The sequence below is a fragment of the Chelonia mydas genome, chromosome 24 (assembly GCF_015237465.2).
Source record: "Chelonia mydas isolate rCheMyd1 chromosome 24, rCheMyd1.pri.v2, whole genome shotgun sequence".
In the NCBI taxonomy this organism is placed as follows: Eukaryota; Metazoa; Chordata; order Testudines; family Cheloniidae; genus Chelonia; species Chelonia mydas.
In genome coordinates, this window is record NC_051264.2 from 14,779,276 (window position 1) to 14,797,320 (window position 18,045).

General features: G+C 55.4%; 1 protein-coding gene across 2 annotated transcripts; it reads left to right on the forward strand.

Annotated features, from left to right (window-relative positions):
- Window positions 1-651: 651 nt before the first annotated feature.
- Window positions 652-10,461, forward strand: LOC114018517 (CD276 antigen). 2 transcript variants are annotated; one of them, XM_043535233.1, is made up of 5 exons: window positions 652-1,153; window positions 1,850-2,045; window positions 2,309-2,656; window positions 5,105-5,398; window positions 5,659-10,461. In XM_043535233.1, exons 2-5 carry the CDS (start codon window positions 1,850-1,852, stop codon window positions 5,907-5,909), a joined length of 1,089 nt encoding a protein of 362 aa, XP_043391168.1. In that variant the 5' UTR covers window positions 652-1,153; the 3' UTR covers window positions 5,910-10,461. The 2 variants fall into 2 exon arrangements, with proteins under 2 accessions (XP_043391168.1, XP_027674084.2); XM_027818283.3 differs by lacking the exon at window positions 1,850-2,045 and having other exon boundaries at window positions 653-1,153.
- Window positions 10,462-18,045: the final 7,584 nt, after the last annotated feature.

Consider the following 18,045-nt stretch of genomic DNA (forward strand, 5'->3'; position numbering starts at 1 on the left):
TCTCTCAAGTCTCCCCCTCCTTTAGGGGTCAGAAATCCCCCAGTAAATCTCCGTCAACATGTATACACTCAAATCCAGCGCCAACGCCTTCCCTGCGCTCTAATCCCGGCCTGCGACCACAGAGCCCCTTTGCCATCCCACCTTCCTTGGATTATAATCCTCTCCCCAGCTGGGGTTCATCATCGCGGGGCCCATCCTCCAGGTGTGCCCCTCTGTGCACTGGTCTGTGAAGAGTTGGGTGTTTTAACCCTTCAGGCACCGAGCTGTGGTCCCAACCTTCATGTAGTTCTTTGTCTGGGCATTTCCTAGGGTTTTTTTTCTTTTCATTATTAAAAAATCCCACCAAGCCTGAGGTTGTCCCCGGGTGACATGGCAACTGATTTGAAGATTGGCAGGATTAACTTCAAACTGTTTTTTAAAATTAAACATTTAAAGGGCTGTTCCCCGGTGCCCCAGCACAGCAGAAAGCCCCGGCCAGATACAGCTGGGTTTATAGCTGCTTTGCGTCTCCAGCTGCCGAGTCTGGCCCTTAATGTGCAATTGACTCACTGGTTTAGGGTTATGTGTTGCAGAGCAGAGCTCTGTAGAGTGGATGTAGGGAGCTGTCCCTGGGTCACCGTATCTCTTTGTCTTTAAGGGGGGGGCTCCTGCCTCAGTTTCCCCAGCAGGGCTGCCTTGCCACACAGGGGAGCCTGGATGTCTGAAGAGCAGCGACAGATGGGCCAATATTGACATTAGCTCTCAGCCCGAAGAAGCCAGCTGGTGCCCAGGTAACCATGGCTACAATTACGCAGAGAAACATCAGGCTTACACTGTTGCTATCACTGCGTTCGAGTGGCTCCCGCATCATCGCGTGTAAGAGGGGCCCGAGGCGCGGCCGAGAGCTGGTAACCAAGGGGATGTGAGCCGGCGAGAAGAATCAGCCCCTGCGAAGGGAGCGTCACAGTTCGAGGTCACTGCACCTGCCTTCCCCCTCCATGAGCCATGTTTTTCTCCCTCCCGGCTACACAGTCCCCTGGCTACTGGGGCTACGCCCAGACGACCTCCCCGGCCCAGCGCCTGCGCTCTGCTTCTTCTCTGGAGGCTGCAGCCGGAGGAATTGCCACAGCGCCAAGTGCCCAGCCAGCTGCTTCTGAGCAAGCCCCGTGCGGAGGTAACCTGACAACCCATAAAAGACCCCATGGTCCCAGGTGCCTGGGAAAAGCTCCCTGGAGCTCAGCCCCACTCCAGCCTGGGGCTCTGGTCAGGGTCAGGCCTTCCAACCCCACTGGGAGCCAAGGTGAGTCTCAGCCGAGCATGGCCTCTTGGGGCCACCGTGTCCCTGGGCCGAGCTCTGGAGATGCTGGATTCCAGCCGAGTAATAGTCGCTGCAGTGGTTTGAAGAGGTTGCCCCGATTCCCAGCAGAACCTCCCCGTTCACATCGCTTCCTGACGGCTCTCCAGGCATCCAGTCTAAGAGGTCTCGCTCGAGGAGCTCACGGCAGGAAATGTGGGGCTGTGGGGGCAGAAGACCTAGTCCTGGAGGCACTGAGTCAGTGGGGCTGGGGGGACATGAGAGGGGGAATCTCTGGAGCTGGCACAGTCATGGGGATACTGGTTAAGGGGCTGTTTGAAGGCCCAGGCCTGACTGCACGACCCCTGTAAATTCCCTAATCAGTTTTCTGAGTTAAAATGACTTTACAAATGAGGCCCTTTACAAAATTTTGCCCCTGGTGTGAAACGATCTGACAGGAATAACACCGGGAACGTTCCTGCTGGGGGGATGAATTGAAATCTTGTGCACTGGGTGGGCCGGCAGGAAACTGGTGGTGACCGAGACACAGGATGCCTTGGTGTTCCCCTGTTACAGATGGGGAAACTGAGGCACAGAGGCGGACATGCTGCATCTGAGGTGCACAGAGGGTGCGTGGCAGAACAAGGATTCGAACCCAGGACTCCTGAGTCCCAGCCATTAATCACTAGGCACCGTTCCCTGCTGCCCGCAACAGCCCTGAAGGCTTGCCTCATCCATTGGCTACACCTTCCCATTCTGTTCATAGGAAAAGGTAACTGGGAATGTCACTCATGGCACCGTACTGGGATAATGGCAAATCCTTGTGCATCACAGCTGGAGTGAGTTCCTCTGACAGCCGGCATTCCTGCCCCCCTCCCCACAGCGCCCCCCACAGCGCCAGGCTGGGGCTAGAGTAGCCAGGAGCTCCCACGAGGCCGACAGTCCCACCCAGCTGCCCACAGCACGCCCTGCTGGGAGAGGCTGGGATTTCACACCCTAAATGTCACTAACCGCTGTGTTTTTTCCTCCCTGCAGTGCAGTCGGCACCAGACGTGGTAGCTCATTTCAGGGGGGACGTCACCCTGAGATGCCTCTTCCTGTCCCAGCCCGGCATGAACCTCCAGCGTCTAACCGTCACCTGGCAGAAGGAGCAGGTGGGGGCAGAGGCCTTGGTGGTTCATAGTTATTATTACGGGAGGGAGCAGCTGGAGAAACAGGACAAGGCTTATAGGAACCGGACCCGGCTGGAACCAGAGGAGCTGGCCCGGGGGAATGCGTCCCTGACGCTGAGGGACATCCACATGCAGGACGAGGGCGTCTATCAGTGCCACATCACCACGGAGCTGGGCACGACGTCTGAACTCTGGAAGCTGAGAGTGGGAGGTGAGTGCTGGGGTTGCTGCATCCCGGGATGGGTCTGGCTAATGCAGAGTGGTTCCATGTACCTGGTAGTGACTGCAGCCTGCGTGGCTCCCTCTAGTGGCCGCAGCCTGTGTGGCACCGTGTCCCTGCCCCAGTCGCTGCAGCTGGTGTGGCTCCATGTCCCCCTCTAGTGGCTGCAGCCTGTGTGGCACCGTGTCCCCTCCCCAGTCGCTGCAGCCTGTATCAGGGTTCCTTCCCCACTCTGAACTCTAGGGTACAGATGTGGGGACCTGCATGAAAACCTCCCAAGCTTACTTTTACCAGCTTAGGTTAAAACTTCCCCAAGGTACAAACTATTTTACCCTTTGCCCTTGGAATTTGCACTGCCACCACCAAACTTTATCTGGGTTCCTGAAAAAACGGAGTTTGGAAACGTCTTTCCCCCCAAAATCCTCCCAACCCTTGCACCCCACTTCCTGGGGAAGGTTTGGTAAAAATCCTCACCAATTTGCATAGGTGACCACAGACCCAAACCCTTGGATCTTAGAACAATGAAAAAGCATTCAGTTTCCTTACAAGAATACTTTTAATAGAAGTGAAAAAGAATCACCTCTGTAAAATCAGGATGGTAGATACCTTACAGGGGAATTAGATTCAAAACATAGAGAATCCCTCTAGGCAAAACCTTAAGTTACAAAAAAGACACACAGACAGGAATAATCATTTTATTCAGCACAGTTCTTTTCTCAGCCATTTAAAGAAATCATAATCTAACGCATCTCTAGCTAGATTACTTACTAAGTTCTAAGACTCCATTCCTGTTCTGTCCCCGGCCAAAGCATCACACAGACAGACACAAACCCTTTGTTTTTCTCCCTCCTCCCAGCTTTTGAAAGTATCTTGTCTCCTGATTGGTCATTTTGGTCAGGTGCCAGCGAGGTTACCTTTAGCTTCTTAACCCTTTATAGGTGAGAGGATTTTTCCTCTGGCCAGGAGGGATTTTAAAGGGGTTTACCCTTCCCTTTATATTTATGACAGCCTGTGTGGCACCGTGTCCCCTCCCCAGTCGCTAGAGCCTGTGTGGCACCGTGTACCCCTTTAGTGGCCGCAGGCTGCATGGTTCTGTGTCCCTCTTTAGTGGTTGCAGGCTACATGGCACTTTATTAGCCTCCTCGCTGTTGGAATTCCTGCCAAGACCTCTTTCCACCTGGCTTCCCGAGAACTCAGTTCCACGCCATACTTTGTTGCTCAGGTATTTTTATCCGGCTCACAGCAACACTACACTGAGCTGATCTGCTTCAAATGCAGGGGATTTGTCTCGGCTCCCAAATCCGCAAGAAACTTGTTCTTGTTATACACATTTACAGATCGCATCACATTGACTCTACACTGCGTCCGACTTTACAATTGGCTTGGTTACTTAGCAGGAACCAGTCCCTGAGCCGCATGCCCTGTCCACGTTTCGACTTCCTCTTTACCTCTCTCTCCATTCCTAATGTATCCTGTCCCTTGTTAGCTCGTTCAGAGTAAATTGGTCCCTGGGTGTTCTCCTTCTTATCTTAGCTGGCTCAGACGTTCTGACTTTTTAGCCTACTGACCACTTGACTTATCTTATTTAGCACAAATGTCGTGTTTCCAGCCTGATGAATCATTTGCCTCCCTAATCCTTTCTTCCAAGGAATGAGGCCTCATGTCAGGCCAGGTCTCAGCTACACTCCCATCGTTGCGTTACTGCGGCTGGTTCTTTAGCTCAGCCAGCTGCTGCTCAGGGGGTTAGACCCACACTTCATTGGTTCAAGCCCCAGAGACAACCTGACGTTGCCGTCTTTAAAACGTCTTCCCTGCTGATGAGGTAGGCTGCTGTCTTCCCTGCTGCTTGTTGCTAACCTGTTATTTCCTGCAGCTGACTATCGCAGGGGTTCTCAAACTTCATTGCACCGCGACCCCCTTCTGACAACAAAAATTGCTAAACAACCCCAGGAGTGGGGACCGAATCCTAAGCCCGCTCGAGCCCTACTACCCTGCGTGTGGGGGCCAAAACCGAAGCCCAAGGGCTTCAGCCCCAGGCAAGGGGCCTGTAACCTGATCCCCGCCGCCCAGGGCTTCAGCTTTGGCCCCAGGTCCCAGCAAGCCTCAGTCAGCCCTGGCAACCCTATTAAAACAGGGTCCGAACCCACTTTGGGGTCCTGGTCCACAGTTTGAGAACCGCTACGGTATCAGGTTAATCCCATGTGCTGGAGCTGGAGCCCTCAGAGCCTGGCTTGAATCTCTCTGCGCTGAGGCTGCCCTGTATGTCCCAGCTGCTAATTGCTGAGTGCGCCTTCAGTGACACCAGTGTGAGCCCTGCTCCAGAGCAGATTCAATCCAGATTCACACTGGATTCACAACTCAGGGCAGGACCCAGCCCATGGGGCCCAATTCTGAGCCCCCTCCCTAAATCCCCCCCCCCCCCTTGTTTCTTCCCTCCAGCCCTGTTCAGCGAGCCCCAGCTGACCTTCAGCCTCTCCAGTGCTGGGGTCATGCTGACTGTCCACACATGGGGCGGGTACCCCGCAGCCACAGTGCGGTGGCTGGACGAGGCGGGCAGGGACGTCACAGCAGAGGGCGCCACGGAGCAGCAGGTGGATGAACAGGGGCTCTACCACATCACCAGCTGGGTCACGGTGCCACCTGTGACCCACAGCGCGAGGCTGACCTTCGTGTTAACCCCTCATGTGCTGGGGGCACCAATCACCCGGCCACTGAGCCTGCAGCTGAGCCCAGGTGAGTCAGGGAGGGGAGATCTGGATTTCAGCCCCCAGGGGCAGCTCAGCCCTGGGGACCCTGAAAGAGAGTGGGGGCAGGAAGCCAAATGGGGTTGGGGGACCCCCATCTATTCCCCCCACCCGTCTATTTCCCCCAATGGTAAATCCGCCCAGCCAATGGGATTGGGCCCCCGCCCCTTTCTCTGAGCATTCGCCCCAGCTGTTGTCAGGCAGGGCCCCTGCACTGCATCGCAGCCTCATCCCCTCTCTCTGTTGTAGGACTCCTGGGTCCCCCGGCCTCCTGCCTTGGGGTCCGCCTGGCTGTCATCTGTGCCGCCTGCCTCTTCATCGTCCTGCTGGCCGTTGCATTTCTCTACCATCTCCGCCAGGGCCCGGCTGGATCCCACTCCTGGAGGAAGGCTGAGAAGGAGGAGGAGCAGAAAGAGATCTCTTGTCCTATCTCAGCCAGCCCCAGCTCAGAACAAACCTGCCCCGCTGGCCACGAGCAGCCGGCCGGGGCCGAGCCCTAGGGATCGGCTGGGGCCGAGCCGGAGCCACCAGGAGCAAGATCTAGCACCACCCGGGCTCTGTCATCTCCCGGCAACCAAGCCCCAGAGGACCTAGGACAACCCCTGCTGCCCCGGCTCCGCCATCTGGCCTCCGCCTGGTGCCCTTGACCTTGGCCAAGAGCTGGGAGACCCGCCTCATCCTCTAGCAGCATCACCGAGGGGTCTCCGGCCTTCACCTCCCACACTGAGAATCAGGCTCCATCCGCGGCCTCAGTTTTTCATCCAGGGCCCCCGACGTGACGTGCCCTCCCCTGCCCCCGGCAACACCCCCCCGGGAATGGAGAGGCAGCTGCAGCCCCTGCCCCAGGCATGAGATGGGTGAATGAGCCCAGCTGGGCTGCAGCAGAGCCACTGGACCAGCCGGCCCGCGGAGTGGCAGACTGGGGCCAGGGTTCTGCATGTCAGCCCACTGGCCAGTCCGTGGCTGCCCAACGCTTGCGCCCGCAGCTGTGATCACTCCTCTGCCTGCCTTGGTCCTGCCCTGCTCCAGCCCGGCTTCTGACCCCTGGCTCCGGTTATTGGCTTGGCTCTGGCTTTTAATCTTGGCGGATTCCTAGTTGCAGCATTGGCCTGTGGCTCTGGCTTAGACCTGGCTCTAACCACTAGATCAGATGGCCCAGACTAACCACCGCCTGGCACTGGTGCAATCTCTTCTCTAGCTGTCCCTCTTTAGCCCCCTCCCCCACACATACCGCCCCTTCTTCATCAGCCGTCCTATTCCCTGCTGCATTCTCCTCCTGGGACCGGATCAGCCCGCTGTCCTCTTGTCTTGCATCGTGTACAGGTTCCTATACCACCCTCATCACTGCACAGCTGAGTGCCTGCCAGGTCGGGCACCACCCACCGCGATTATGCATCCGCCACGTGCTGTTTGTTCTCTCAGCCTCTCCCCGGATGGAGAAGTCAGTGCACAGGAGGCTCTTGTTTTGGTAGGGTTCCCTTTTCGGTTACTAGAAATAGACCCTGTTGCTGTATGTTTATGTTGGAGAAGGCAGGCCCAAGAGTCTTTGGCGCAGTCAGCAGTCAGGTTTCTAATGAGCCTTGGTTCCTGTGGCAGGTAGTTCCGCAGTCTCGGACCACGCTTGAAGAAGGTTCTTGCTCCTGAACAGACCAGCTTTACTCCTATGGTTGAGAATTTCACAGGCCAGAGCTGTCGACCACAGTCTGTTCCCCCGAGCTTTACATGGGCCATGGGATAGGCTGGGCCTAGGCCATGAAGCGCTGTGAAGATAACGACCGGTCACTATCCGGCAGGAAGCCAGCGTAGAGAGCGGAGCAGAGGTGGGATGTGCTCGCGACGGCTTGCACGGCTGAGATGTGCTGCAGCATTTGGCCCTTGTCAGAGTCCCTGCGTGCTGGAGGCTTCCCGCCCGGCCCCATCGCGTTGCTGTCGTCTAGCCGGGAGGTGCCGAAGGCGCGAAGCACAGGTCATCCCCCGCCAGGACGGATGGAGTCTCCTAGCCAGCCAGAGATGACAGAAAGCGCCGTGCGCAGCCCTTGGGATGTGAGAGTCCAGCATCAGCGAGGAATCCTGGGGCACTCCTGGACTATGGGCCGGACTGGCCGGTGGGGGACGTGAACTTCAATCAAAGGCAGCTGCTCCGGGGCTGCGAACATCCCCGAGTGCTCTCCTCTGCCCGCCTTGCTCAGGGTTCAGCGCCAGCCAGCTGCTCCCTTCCCAGAGCTGATCTCGCCTGTCACGGGGCAATTGCGGGGGGGGGTGGGGCGTCTGTGGGCAAGGACAGGTCGAGCTGGGGGGGTCACCCGCTGATTGCTGGCGCTTGAGTCTGTGGTGTCTGACCAGTTCCCCCAGTAGCTGCATGATGTCAGAACGGGCCAGAGAGAAAACTGACCCTGGGGGAGCCGCTCTAGCCAGGGGTCGGGGGCGGAGGAGCCGTTTCCGATCGCTACTTGCTGGGCATGTCCGTTGGGCAACGGTGCAAGTCGAAATAATTTCTTGCCGGTACGCTGCACTCGTGGGAGTGTCTCAATGGGCCGGGGGCACGTGACCTCCGCACGTGACCCCCCCACGTGACTCCTCCCTGCCCCGCCCCCAGCCTGGGGCCCTGGCGCCCTCCCTGTCCCTTCCCGAGGATCCACATCCATCCCATGTTACCTGCGGGCAGAGGGGGCTCTCTTCTCCTCCCGCTGCACCAGAGACTTCTGCTGTCCAGACCCCAGGCCGGAGGACTCAGGAGACACAGCTGAGTGGAAGGGCTGGGGATGGGCTCCTCCTATGTCTTTGCAGCTATAAATATCATAGTGGCACAGCAGACCGGACCGGAGCACCCTACTTGCCCCGCTGCCGTTGAGGAAGGAATCCAACCATGGGCTCCTGGCACCTTTCTCAGCCGTGTCCCACACTCGACAGGGTCAAATGCTGCAGAGAGTGCCAGGGGGTGGGGATGGATATCTGCCCCCTCTCCTCACCAGGAGGGGGCCATCCATCGGTGCCATGAAGCAATTTCAGCTCCGTGTCCTGGCCTGAATCCTGCTTGGGCCGAGTCCCGCACGTTGGCTTGAGTCAGATGAGCCTGTGGGTGGCTTTGGAGCAAAGCTCAGGAGCGACGGGTCTGAGACGGGGCAACAGTTGGCTACAACCTAGGGCTGCAGGGCGGGTTTCTGTAGTGCTCTCCTGTGTGGGGAGGTGGAAGGGATGGTCCATTCTCTCTGTGGCTGTTTCAGCCAGGAGCGGCACCAGGGATTCACGACTCTCTCACAAGCCAGGAAGAGCCTGGGCCGGGTTCCCATGTCCTGGACCAGGACTGTTTTGGGGAGTCCTTCGTGTCTGGCCCAGTGACTGTCCCGAACGCTCAGCACTGTTGGCCTGTAGCCAGCTTTGGAATCTGTTGGAGTGCGAGAGTCTCCGTGGTTGAATCAGGCTCATTGGTCTTTTTTGCTTCTGGGTGACCTGGAGCAAGTCATCCCTGCCTGTGCCTCAGTTTCCCATCTATAAAATGGAGATAACACTACTGCTATTCTTTATAACATGCCATGAGAGCTGCTGCTGTTTCAAGTGATTTGTTATTTATTTGTATTGTTAAAGTGTTTGTTATTTATTATTTGTATTGTTAAATCTGTCCATCTTTGGCCTTAAAATCCATGTACATGTGTCATTCAGGAACTTAAGGAGATTGAGCTATTTAGCTCAGCGAAGAGGCGACTTGATTCTGTTCTATCAACATGACCCTGGGAAGGAGATTTCTGAGAGCGGAAACACGCTGGTCTGATCTAGAGCATGGTTGGGGCAGCTGTGCCAGGATACCAGGCTGGCTGGGCCCATGCGTCTGATGCAGGGCGGCAGGGAGGGGTTTGGGGGGGTGGAATAAAATACCCCAGAATTCCCCGTACTACAGAGGGGGCTCAGCTCCACAACCGCCTCCGCAGCTGATGGGGGCGCAGAAGAGAGTAGGGCCGCAGTGGCTGCTGTGGTGCCCTGGATCGGGCCGAGGTGCCGTTAAGCACCAGAGTGATCAAGCGGGAAGAACTTTCCTGTCCCACCCCCTCTGCCTTGGACTCACCCCCATCCCCCTGCTGCCCCTGACACCCCAACTTCCTCCGGCCTCTCCCCACTCCCCATGGGATGGACAGTGCGATACAATCTCATGGCCCATACAGGAAAAAACAACCACCCCCACAACACACAAACAGTAAAGTGAAACCCCCAGAAAAAAAACAAACAGTCGAAATCCCACCTGATTTCTCACCTTCTCTGGGGCTGTGAAAACCGCCCGGAGTTTATGAGCAGCTTATGGCCGGCTGTTCTCATGAGCCCCAGTTGTCTCCATTTCCTCCCACAATAAAACAGCTCGTGCAGAAATATTTGACCCGCCAGACCACCAGTCTGCCCCAGCTGTACAAAAAGGGCCTGGGAGTGGGGTGGATGCTGTAATCCTGAGCACAGGTTAAGACATTTGCCAGTGCCACAATGGGCTACAGAACACATACATGATGGGCCAGTGTCGATGAATGTATATTTATATGCTAGCCAGCCTGTATCATGTTAATAGCGTGCCTTAGCTGCACCCTTTCTGTACATTAGTAAACATTAAGTACCACTAGCATGAAGCCCAAATACCGTAACCATGCTGTAGGCTAAGCTGGCCTGGACCAGAACCCCCTGTTCCCTTATGCCAACTACCCCGAACTCCTTGCGTTTACTGAAATAGGGATTTGGCAGAAGCCAATAGGAAACGTGTCAAAAGCAAGATACCGTTGTTCCACACCTTAGTACAGGCTGGGCAGAGTGTCACGGCGCAGGCCCTGGAAGGCTGGTGCCAACCCAGAGATAAGGGAGGAACAGAACAGGTTAGAGAACTGGGACAAACCGAGGGGTTGGTTCCAGTGACGTGGGAAGAAATTTACAACTTGTAAAATCGTATCACCGAGACCAGGGGAGCAAATCTTCTGCATCGGGCGACTGTAACGAGATTGCACAGGACGGCTCTTCAGCGACTGGCATCATTTGGAACCTCTCCCCTGTAGCATATTAATAAACCTGACTGACACTGGTTATTTTGTCTCTTGAGCGTATTTCATAATGAAATATCGAACCAAAGTACGGTCAAGCTATTGACTACGCCAGTGGTTTTCAACCTGAGGTCCATGGACCCTTGGGAAGCCACAGACTATGTCTAAGATTTCCAAAGGGCTCCCCACCTCCATTTGAAATTTTTAGGGGTCTGCCAATGAAAACCTGTTGGAAACCACCAGACTATACGATTTTGCCTGCAGGGGATAATGTGCATATTACACACGCTATGCAAAGTAGCATTAGACTGTGTCACTCTGCAATTCATAGAGTCTAAGGCAGAAGGGACCATTGCAAGTGGCTACTCCATGGGTTCTCAATCTATGGAGCGGGCCTCCCAACAGAGGCACAGGAATGTGTGAAGGGAGGTGTGAGCTAAGTGCTTTTTTGGGGGGGCTTTTAAGAGCGCTGTCTGAGGCTCGTGCAGAAGGGCCATGCAGACCCCAGAGGCAGGGATAAAGGGAACAGCTGGAGCTCCCTTGTCCCCAGGGTACAACCTGCAACTGAGAGATCACTTTGCCCACTTAACTCTCCAGCCTGGGCTCTCTGTCACACTGCTATGCCAGTGACAGGCAGCAAACCCCCTCCAGGCGCTGTGGTCACTCAGCCATCTGCATGAATGATCCCTGAGCCACTCATGAGCTTAGGGAGAGAGGCACCAGACAATCACCCCTGCTCCCAGCCTTGCACCGATATACTATCTTACTGCCCAAGAATCCCTTGGACAGCACAAACTCATTAAGTAGTTTGCCACGTTATCAAAGGAATGTGGACATGCACCAGCCTTTGTAAGCCGGGCTGAGATTCCGTGTGTGACAGGTTCGGTCACAGAGACCCCCTTGGGACTGTCACCTGACATGCTGAATTTACGTCTGAGCCCGTCTTTAACCGAAAACTGCTTAGCAAGTTATCTGTCTCCAGCACCGAGACACCCAGCTCCCAGTAGGATCCAAACCCCAAATAAATCCGTTTTACTCTGTATACAGCTTATACAGGGTAAACTCATAAATTCTCCACCCTCTATAACACTGATAGAGAGATATGCACCGCTACAGACTAGGGACCGAACGGCTCGGCAGCAGTTCTGCAGAAAAGGAGCTAGGAGTTACAGTGGACGAGAAGGTGGATATGAGTCAACAGTGTGCCCTTGTTGCCAAGAAGGCCAATGGCATTTTGGGATGTATAAGTAGGGGCATTGCCAGCAGATCGAGGGACGTGATCGTTCCCCTCTATTAGACACTGGTGAAGCCTCATCTGGAGTACTGTGTCCAGTTTTGGGCCCCACACTACAAGAAGGATGTGGAAAAATTGGAAAGAGTTCAGCGGAGGGCAACAAAAATGATTAGGCGCCTGGAACACATGACTTATGAGGATAGGCTGAGGGAACTGGGGATGTTTAGTTTTCAGAAGAGAAGAATGAGGGGGGATTTGATAGCTGCTTTCAACGACCTGAAAGGGGGTTCCAAAGAGGATGGCTCTAGACTGTTCTCAGTGGTAGCTGATGACAGAACGAGGAGTAATGGTCTCAAGTTGCAGTGGGGGAGGTTTAGGTTGGATATTAGGAAAAACTTTTTGACTCTGAGGGTGGTGAAACACTGGAATGCATTACCTAGGGAGGTGGTGGAATCTCCTTCCTTCGAAGTTTTTAAGGTCAGGCTTGACAAAGGCCTGGCTGGGATGATTTAGTCGGGGATCGGTCCTGGTTTGAGCAGGGGGTTGGACTAGATGACCTCCTGAGGTCCTTTCCAACCCTGATATTCTATGATTCTGTATGCACAGCTGTTTAATACCTGGGGGAGCAATCAATTATTAAGCAAAAGTGATTTTTATTAACCCAGAGTATAAAAAGTAGGATTTAAGTGGTTCCAAGTAATAACACACAGAACAAAGTAAGTTACCAAGCAAAATAAAACAAAACACGCAATCGAAAGCCAATACATCAAAAAACTGATTACAGATAAAAATCTCATCCTCAGAAATGTTCTGATAAGCTTCTTTCACAGACTGGACTCCTTGCTAGTCTGGGCCCAATCCTTTCCCCTGGAACAGTTCCAGCTGTTCCCCTGTTCGTTCCAGCTCCGGTAGTAACTAGGGGATTTCTCATGACTGGCAGCCACCTTTGTTCTGTTCCACTCCCTTTTATAGCTTTGGCACAAGGCGGGAATACTTTGTCTCTCTCCATCATCCCACCCCTCCCTCTAAATGGAAAAGCGCCAGGTTAAAGATGGGTTCCAGTATCATGTGACATATTCACATATCCTGTGAGCCCCCCTCCATTCTTTCAGGACTGGCCCACATGCAGGTATGCAGTGGAGGCTTGCAGGTAAACAGAGCCATCTACAGTCAATAGTCCTAGTCAAGGGGAGCCATCAAGATTCCAAGCCACCATTAATGGCCCACACTTTGCATAATTATAATAGGACCTCAGAGTTATACTTGATATTTCTCGCTTCAGATACAGGAATGATACATGCATACAAATAGGATGACCACACTCAGATTATAAAACTTTGTAGTGATATTTTACAAGAGACCTTTTGCATAAAGCTGTGATGTAGCAGGGAGGGGGGAGTGTTGACCTGGGAATGTGGCAGGGGAGTTTCAATGGGAGACCTGAGAGCCTGTCACCTGAGCCAGGAGGGGGAGGGGGAGGTAACACCTCTGCCCAGGAATGTGAACAGAGGCTGCAGGAGAGAGCCTGCTAAGGAGGGGGGGGGGGGGGGTTAGTTTCAGTTTGGTGCTGGGTGGTGGAACGCAGGGAACCCCAGGGCTGGGGTCTAAGCTCCCTGCTCCCCCAGAAGGACTTGACTGAGGGGTCCTCGTTGTACCCACAAGCTCTGTTTGAGACTGTGTCCCAGTTGTCCAATAAACATTCTGTTTTAAAGGCTGGCTGAGAGTCTCAGTGAATCCCAGGAAGAGGGGTGCAGGGCCTGGACTCCCCCACACTCCGTGATAAAAGCATATTCCCATTACATTATATTCACTGATTAGCATATTTCCATAAAACATATGGAGTGCAACATCACACCCCAACCACTTCAATCAAGCCAGATTTATTAATTACGGCAAGATAAATGTTAAGAGATTATAAGTAGCAGGCACAGAGATCAGAGGTAGTAACACAGAAATAAAAAATTCACAGGCTAAATTCTACAAAGCAGAATTTGAATCAAGCAGTCTGTCCCTCTCATAGATGTTATAGGCAGCTCACGCTTCTCAATACACAGGCTGGATTCTTTTCCCAGCTTGGGACCAATCACTCTCCCCTGCTCCAGCAGGTAAGATTGAGTCACAGGTATTTTTAGTGAAAGTCATGGACCGGTCATGGGCAATAAACAAAAAGTCACGTCCCTGAATCATAACAATATCACAGCAGTTAATATGGAGGCTAATTTTGCCCAAGGACAATAAACGTAGTGCTAAGTGGAGTTTGTTGCTGCTCTGTACAAAGAAAAGCTTCATTGCCCGGGAATCCTGACAAGCAGCCCTGGGCCTGTCGCCAGGAGGCTGAGCCCATTGTGTCCAGCACGCACCTGTAGCACTTACAGTCTGTGAGCACAGGGGTCTCTCAGTGCAGCCCTCGGTACCTGGATCTGGTTTCCCACACAGCAGTTTCTTTGGCGAGGCCAGTGCCCAGGCGTCGCTGGCAGCCAGGACTTGTCTGCAGGGGGCATTTTAGTGATGTCATCTGAGAACGGGTACGATCAGCACCAGGCAGAGACTCAGCAAAGGGACGCAGCTGCCGCCCAGCCCTGCAGCAAGAGAGGAAAGCCGGGGGGAGCTGGCAATGAGTTACAGCAGGGGTAGTCAATTATTTTTTGTCAAGGTCCAAATTTCTTGGTCAAGGTCCAGAGAAATTTTTTCACACCCCAATAACAATAATGATCAGTACATAAAATATTTTTTTGCTGTCCATTTAAAAGCGTCTGGATTTGGCCCGTAGTCCGCATATCGACCACCGCTGAATGACAGACACAGTGCCCTCAGGCTGGCCCGCATCACGGTATGATCGAGCAGTTCACAGCTTTGCCACCAGATGGCAGCAAATGTGCATCCAAACTGGGCCTGATCCACATGGAACATCTAGGGTCAGCCTAGGCTAGATCTCAAGAGAATCCCAGCACCACCGCAACTAGATCCAGGGCAGCTGGCGGTGGGGCTCAGTGAAGAAGTGATTGACTGTCCCAGCCTGCGGCTGCCCCCCACAGCTCTTCCACCACCCCACAATCCTGATCTGTAGCCCCTTCTATCCCAACCCTGGGCTCCCCGCCCCACCCCCAGACTCACTGGGGCACCAGAATACTCACCTGCAGCATTTCCTGCCATCCTAGTCGGCTTGTTCAGGATGTGGCTGGTTTGAGTCACTGTGAGTTGTCTAGTCTGCAAAGTCCCACCTAGCTCAGAATGAACATGGCAGTGATAGACGCCCTCGTCCTGCGTGCGGACGCCCCTCAGTGTCAGGGACGCGTTCCCCGGGCCAGCCCCTCAGGATCCAGCCAGGTCCGGTTCCTATAAACCTCGTCCTGTCTCGCCAGCTGGTCCTTCCCATAATAGTGACTATGAACCACCAGGGCCTCTGCCCCCTCCTGTTCCTTCTGCCAGGTGAGGGTCAGACGCTGGAGGTTCATCCCGGGCTGGGACAGGAAGGGGCAGCTCAGGGTGACGTCCCCCCCAAACCGAGCGTTGACGGGCGACTCGGCTGTGATGAGCCCTGAAAGGGAAAGAGAGTCAGGGGTAGCGATGCCAGCTGCTGCCCGGACCTCCCCAACCCCCACTGCCCAGCGACCCCAGATGCAGCCCCTCCCCCGAGTGACCCCACAAATGGCAGCTGCAGTTACACACAAGCATCACAATTTAGTTCACAGACGGAAGAATGGAGGCACAAAGGCAATGAACTGACGGACTCAAAAGTCACCCAGACAGTCAGTCCCCCCCCCACGCGGCCGGCAGGAGCAGGGGGCGGCCGGAGCCCGGGACCATCGCGCTGCAGAGGAGCGAGAGCAGCTGGAAGAGACGGGGGGAGAGAGGGTGTTAGCAGGGGCCGGGCCCAGCATCTGCCACCAGCGGGGGGGACTGGGCTCTGCCTCTGCCCCATCGCATCCCCCCCGCACTGCCGGTCACCGGCCCCAGCCCCACACGCACCTGCCCGTCTCCGAGAGAGTGTCGGGGCCGGTGTCAGGGAGTGGGGGGGTTTGAATCTGCCGCGTGCGATCCTATTGGACAACCTGCTCCCAGCAGCGCCGCCCCCTGCCTCCCTTGCCCCCGTTGATTGGGTTGGGCCCCCGCCCACACAGCCCGCCCGCCGCTCCCTTGTAAATCTGCCTCCCTGGACGCTGGGAACTCTGCCCCGGGCGGGAGCCCAGCTCTGCCCCCACCCACGTGGGGCTCGGAGTCCAGCCGGGGCGGGGCGCGATCCCCTGCAGCAGGGCTGGAAGAGCCAGAGACCGAAGAAGCTCGATCTGGTTCCTTTCTCCCGGGGAGGGACCTGACCCCGGTCTGTCAGCGCCCCCCGGGACAAGGGCTGAGGGAGACCCGACGGCCAGAGCCAGACCAATCCCGACTGCAAACAAGGGGCAGATTTTCCTCAAGGAAGGGAATTGACCCTTGGAACAACTGCCCCAGGGACAGGATGGCCCCTCCAGCCCTTGGAGTGGCTCCGTGGAGATTGGGTGTCTGCCTGTAAACGTGCTGGGCTAGCTCTCCCATCAGATGTGGGCTGAAGGCAGAGGGGGGTGTGTGTGTGTATATGCTCCTCACCTACTCATCACCCCCAGCCCTCCGGAGCTCAGCGTCGGGCCCCTGCCCCACAAGCCTCCCCAGCCACTCCCTCCCCCAAGCAGGCTGAGCAACACCCAGCCCCTCTGCCTCCAAATCAAGCCTAGGAAACAGCTGTACACCCTCCTGCTTCACACCATGTTTCCCTTGCTCTCACATCCTGCCCCACACCAAACGGTGGGACCTACTGTGACCTGCAGAGGGCAGAGAACCCCAGGAGGGCAGCCTGCACCCCACTCTGGATCCATAGCCCATCAGGCGTATCAGCTGCCTGCTCATCCACGGAGCCATGAGCCCAGGCATGTAGTTGGTATGGTGCACAAACTCCTCTGACAGCAGCCCCTTCTGCAGCAAGGGAGACCCTGGCACACATCTGCAAAGGGTGTGTCAGCCTGCAGCCCCTCCAAACCTTCTGTCTAGATTCTGGCTGCACTTGTCCCCCCACCTCCCAATCCATGCGCACCCTGGCCACACAAAGTCACGGGACTTCCTCGGCAGCCTGCTCCCAGCGCTTGCCGCAACTGCCATCCCTCTGGAGTGATGGAAACTGGACACTCCCCCCCGAATCACACCTTCCACTGGTGTCCACTGATTCCTTAGATGAGTGGGGGGTGCTATCGGGGGCTCTCTGCTCATTTTCCCCCCCCCACCCCAATCCTTGACTTTTAACCTTCCCTCCCATCTCTGGTTTTTCATTGGTTGACCCCAGAACTTCAGTCCAATGGCTCCTCCCCTTGGATTGAGGGGTCCTTTACCTGGGGGTGGGGGGGCCTTAGGCCAGCAGTCTCTTGCTAATCCAATAGGGCACAGCTGTTGTGCCACTTTGACAGCACCAGTCTAGTGAAAGCTACACCGGCCTCCTGGGGGGGGGGGGGGGGATGGGGATGGGGATGATACCATTACAAAACTGCTTGTACTGGTCTAGCTTGTTCCCGGTACAGGAAGGCCCCTTTATCCTCGTCTACCAGCAGGGAACAGACTGGTGTGATGACAGCAGTCCCAGGACACGGCTCAGCAAACTGGGTAGACGGGCACAAAAGCCAGCCACAGATCAGAGCTAATTCTCACCCCTTCATTACAGTGTTGCATGTCATCAGGGTGAAGAAACATTTATGAGATGTGTCAGTCAAATGCCTTGAGGACACAGAGCAAACCCAAAACGCTGCAGTAATGGGGAAAGTGCCAATGGCCAAACAGGCAGAGAGCAGCCGGGAGAGCAGAGGTTAAACGCTGCAGGAGACAGGAATTCAGGCTTGAAGGGTTAGGGAAGAACAGACAGGCTAGCACCCAGCCATCAGCATTCACCGGTGGAGCGACCCAAGCCGGGATCGTCAGGATGTCTGAACGAGTTGAGGGTGGAGAAGTAGCTCATCTGCCTCTGGTTCAGGGTGGGGGCTAGCGGTGCTGTGCCCCCTGTGGCTATTCATTGCCTCTCTACCGCAGAGAGCTGCCACGAGGAAGCGCTGCAACAAGCTTGCCAAGCTGAGGCACAAGCAGCCCAAGTGCCAGACAGCCTCCTGCCACATGACGTCTCTTCCTTTCATCCCCGCCTGCAACCCCCGGGGGGACGGGAGAGAGAACGGAGCTGCTTCCTCGGCGCAGAACGCAGGTTTATAAGGGTGACAGAGGCTGGGCCAGTGTCACCTTCTAATTGCACATGCAAGACTCCTGGGTTCTCCCCTCAGCTGGGGGAGGGGAGTGGGGTCTAGTGGTTAGAGCCAGGGGGCTGGGAGAGAATAGCTCCTTAGCATATCCCATCATGGTCCCAACGAAAGAGAGAGACAGATAATG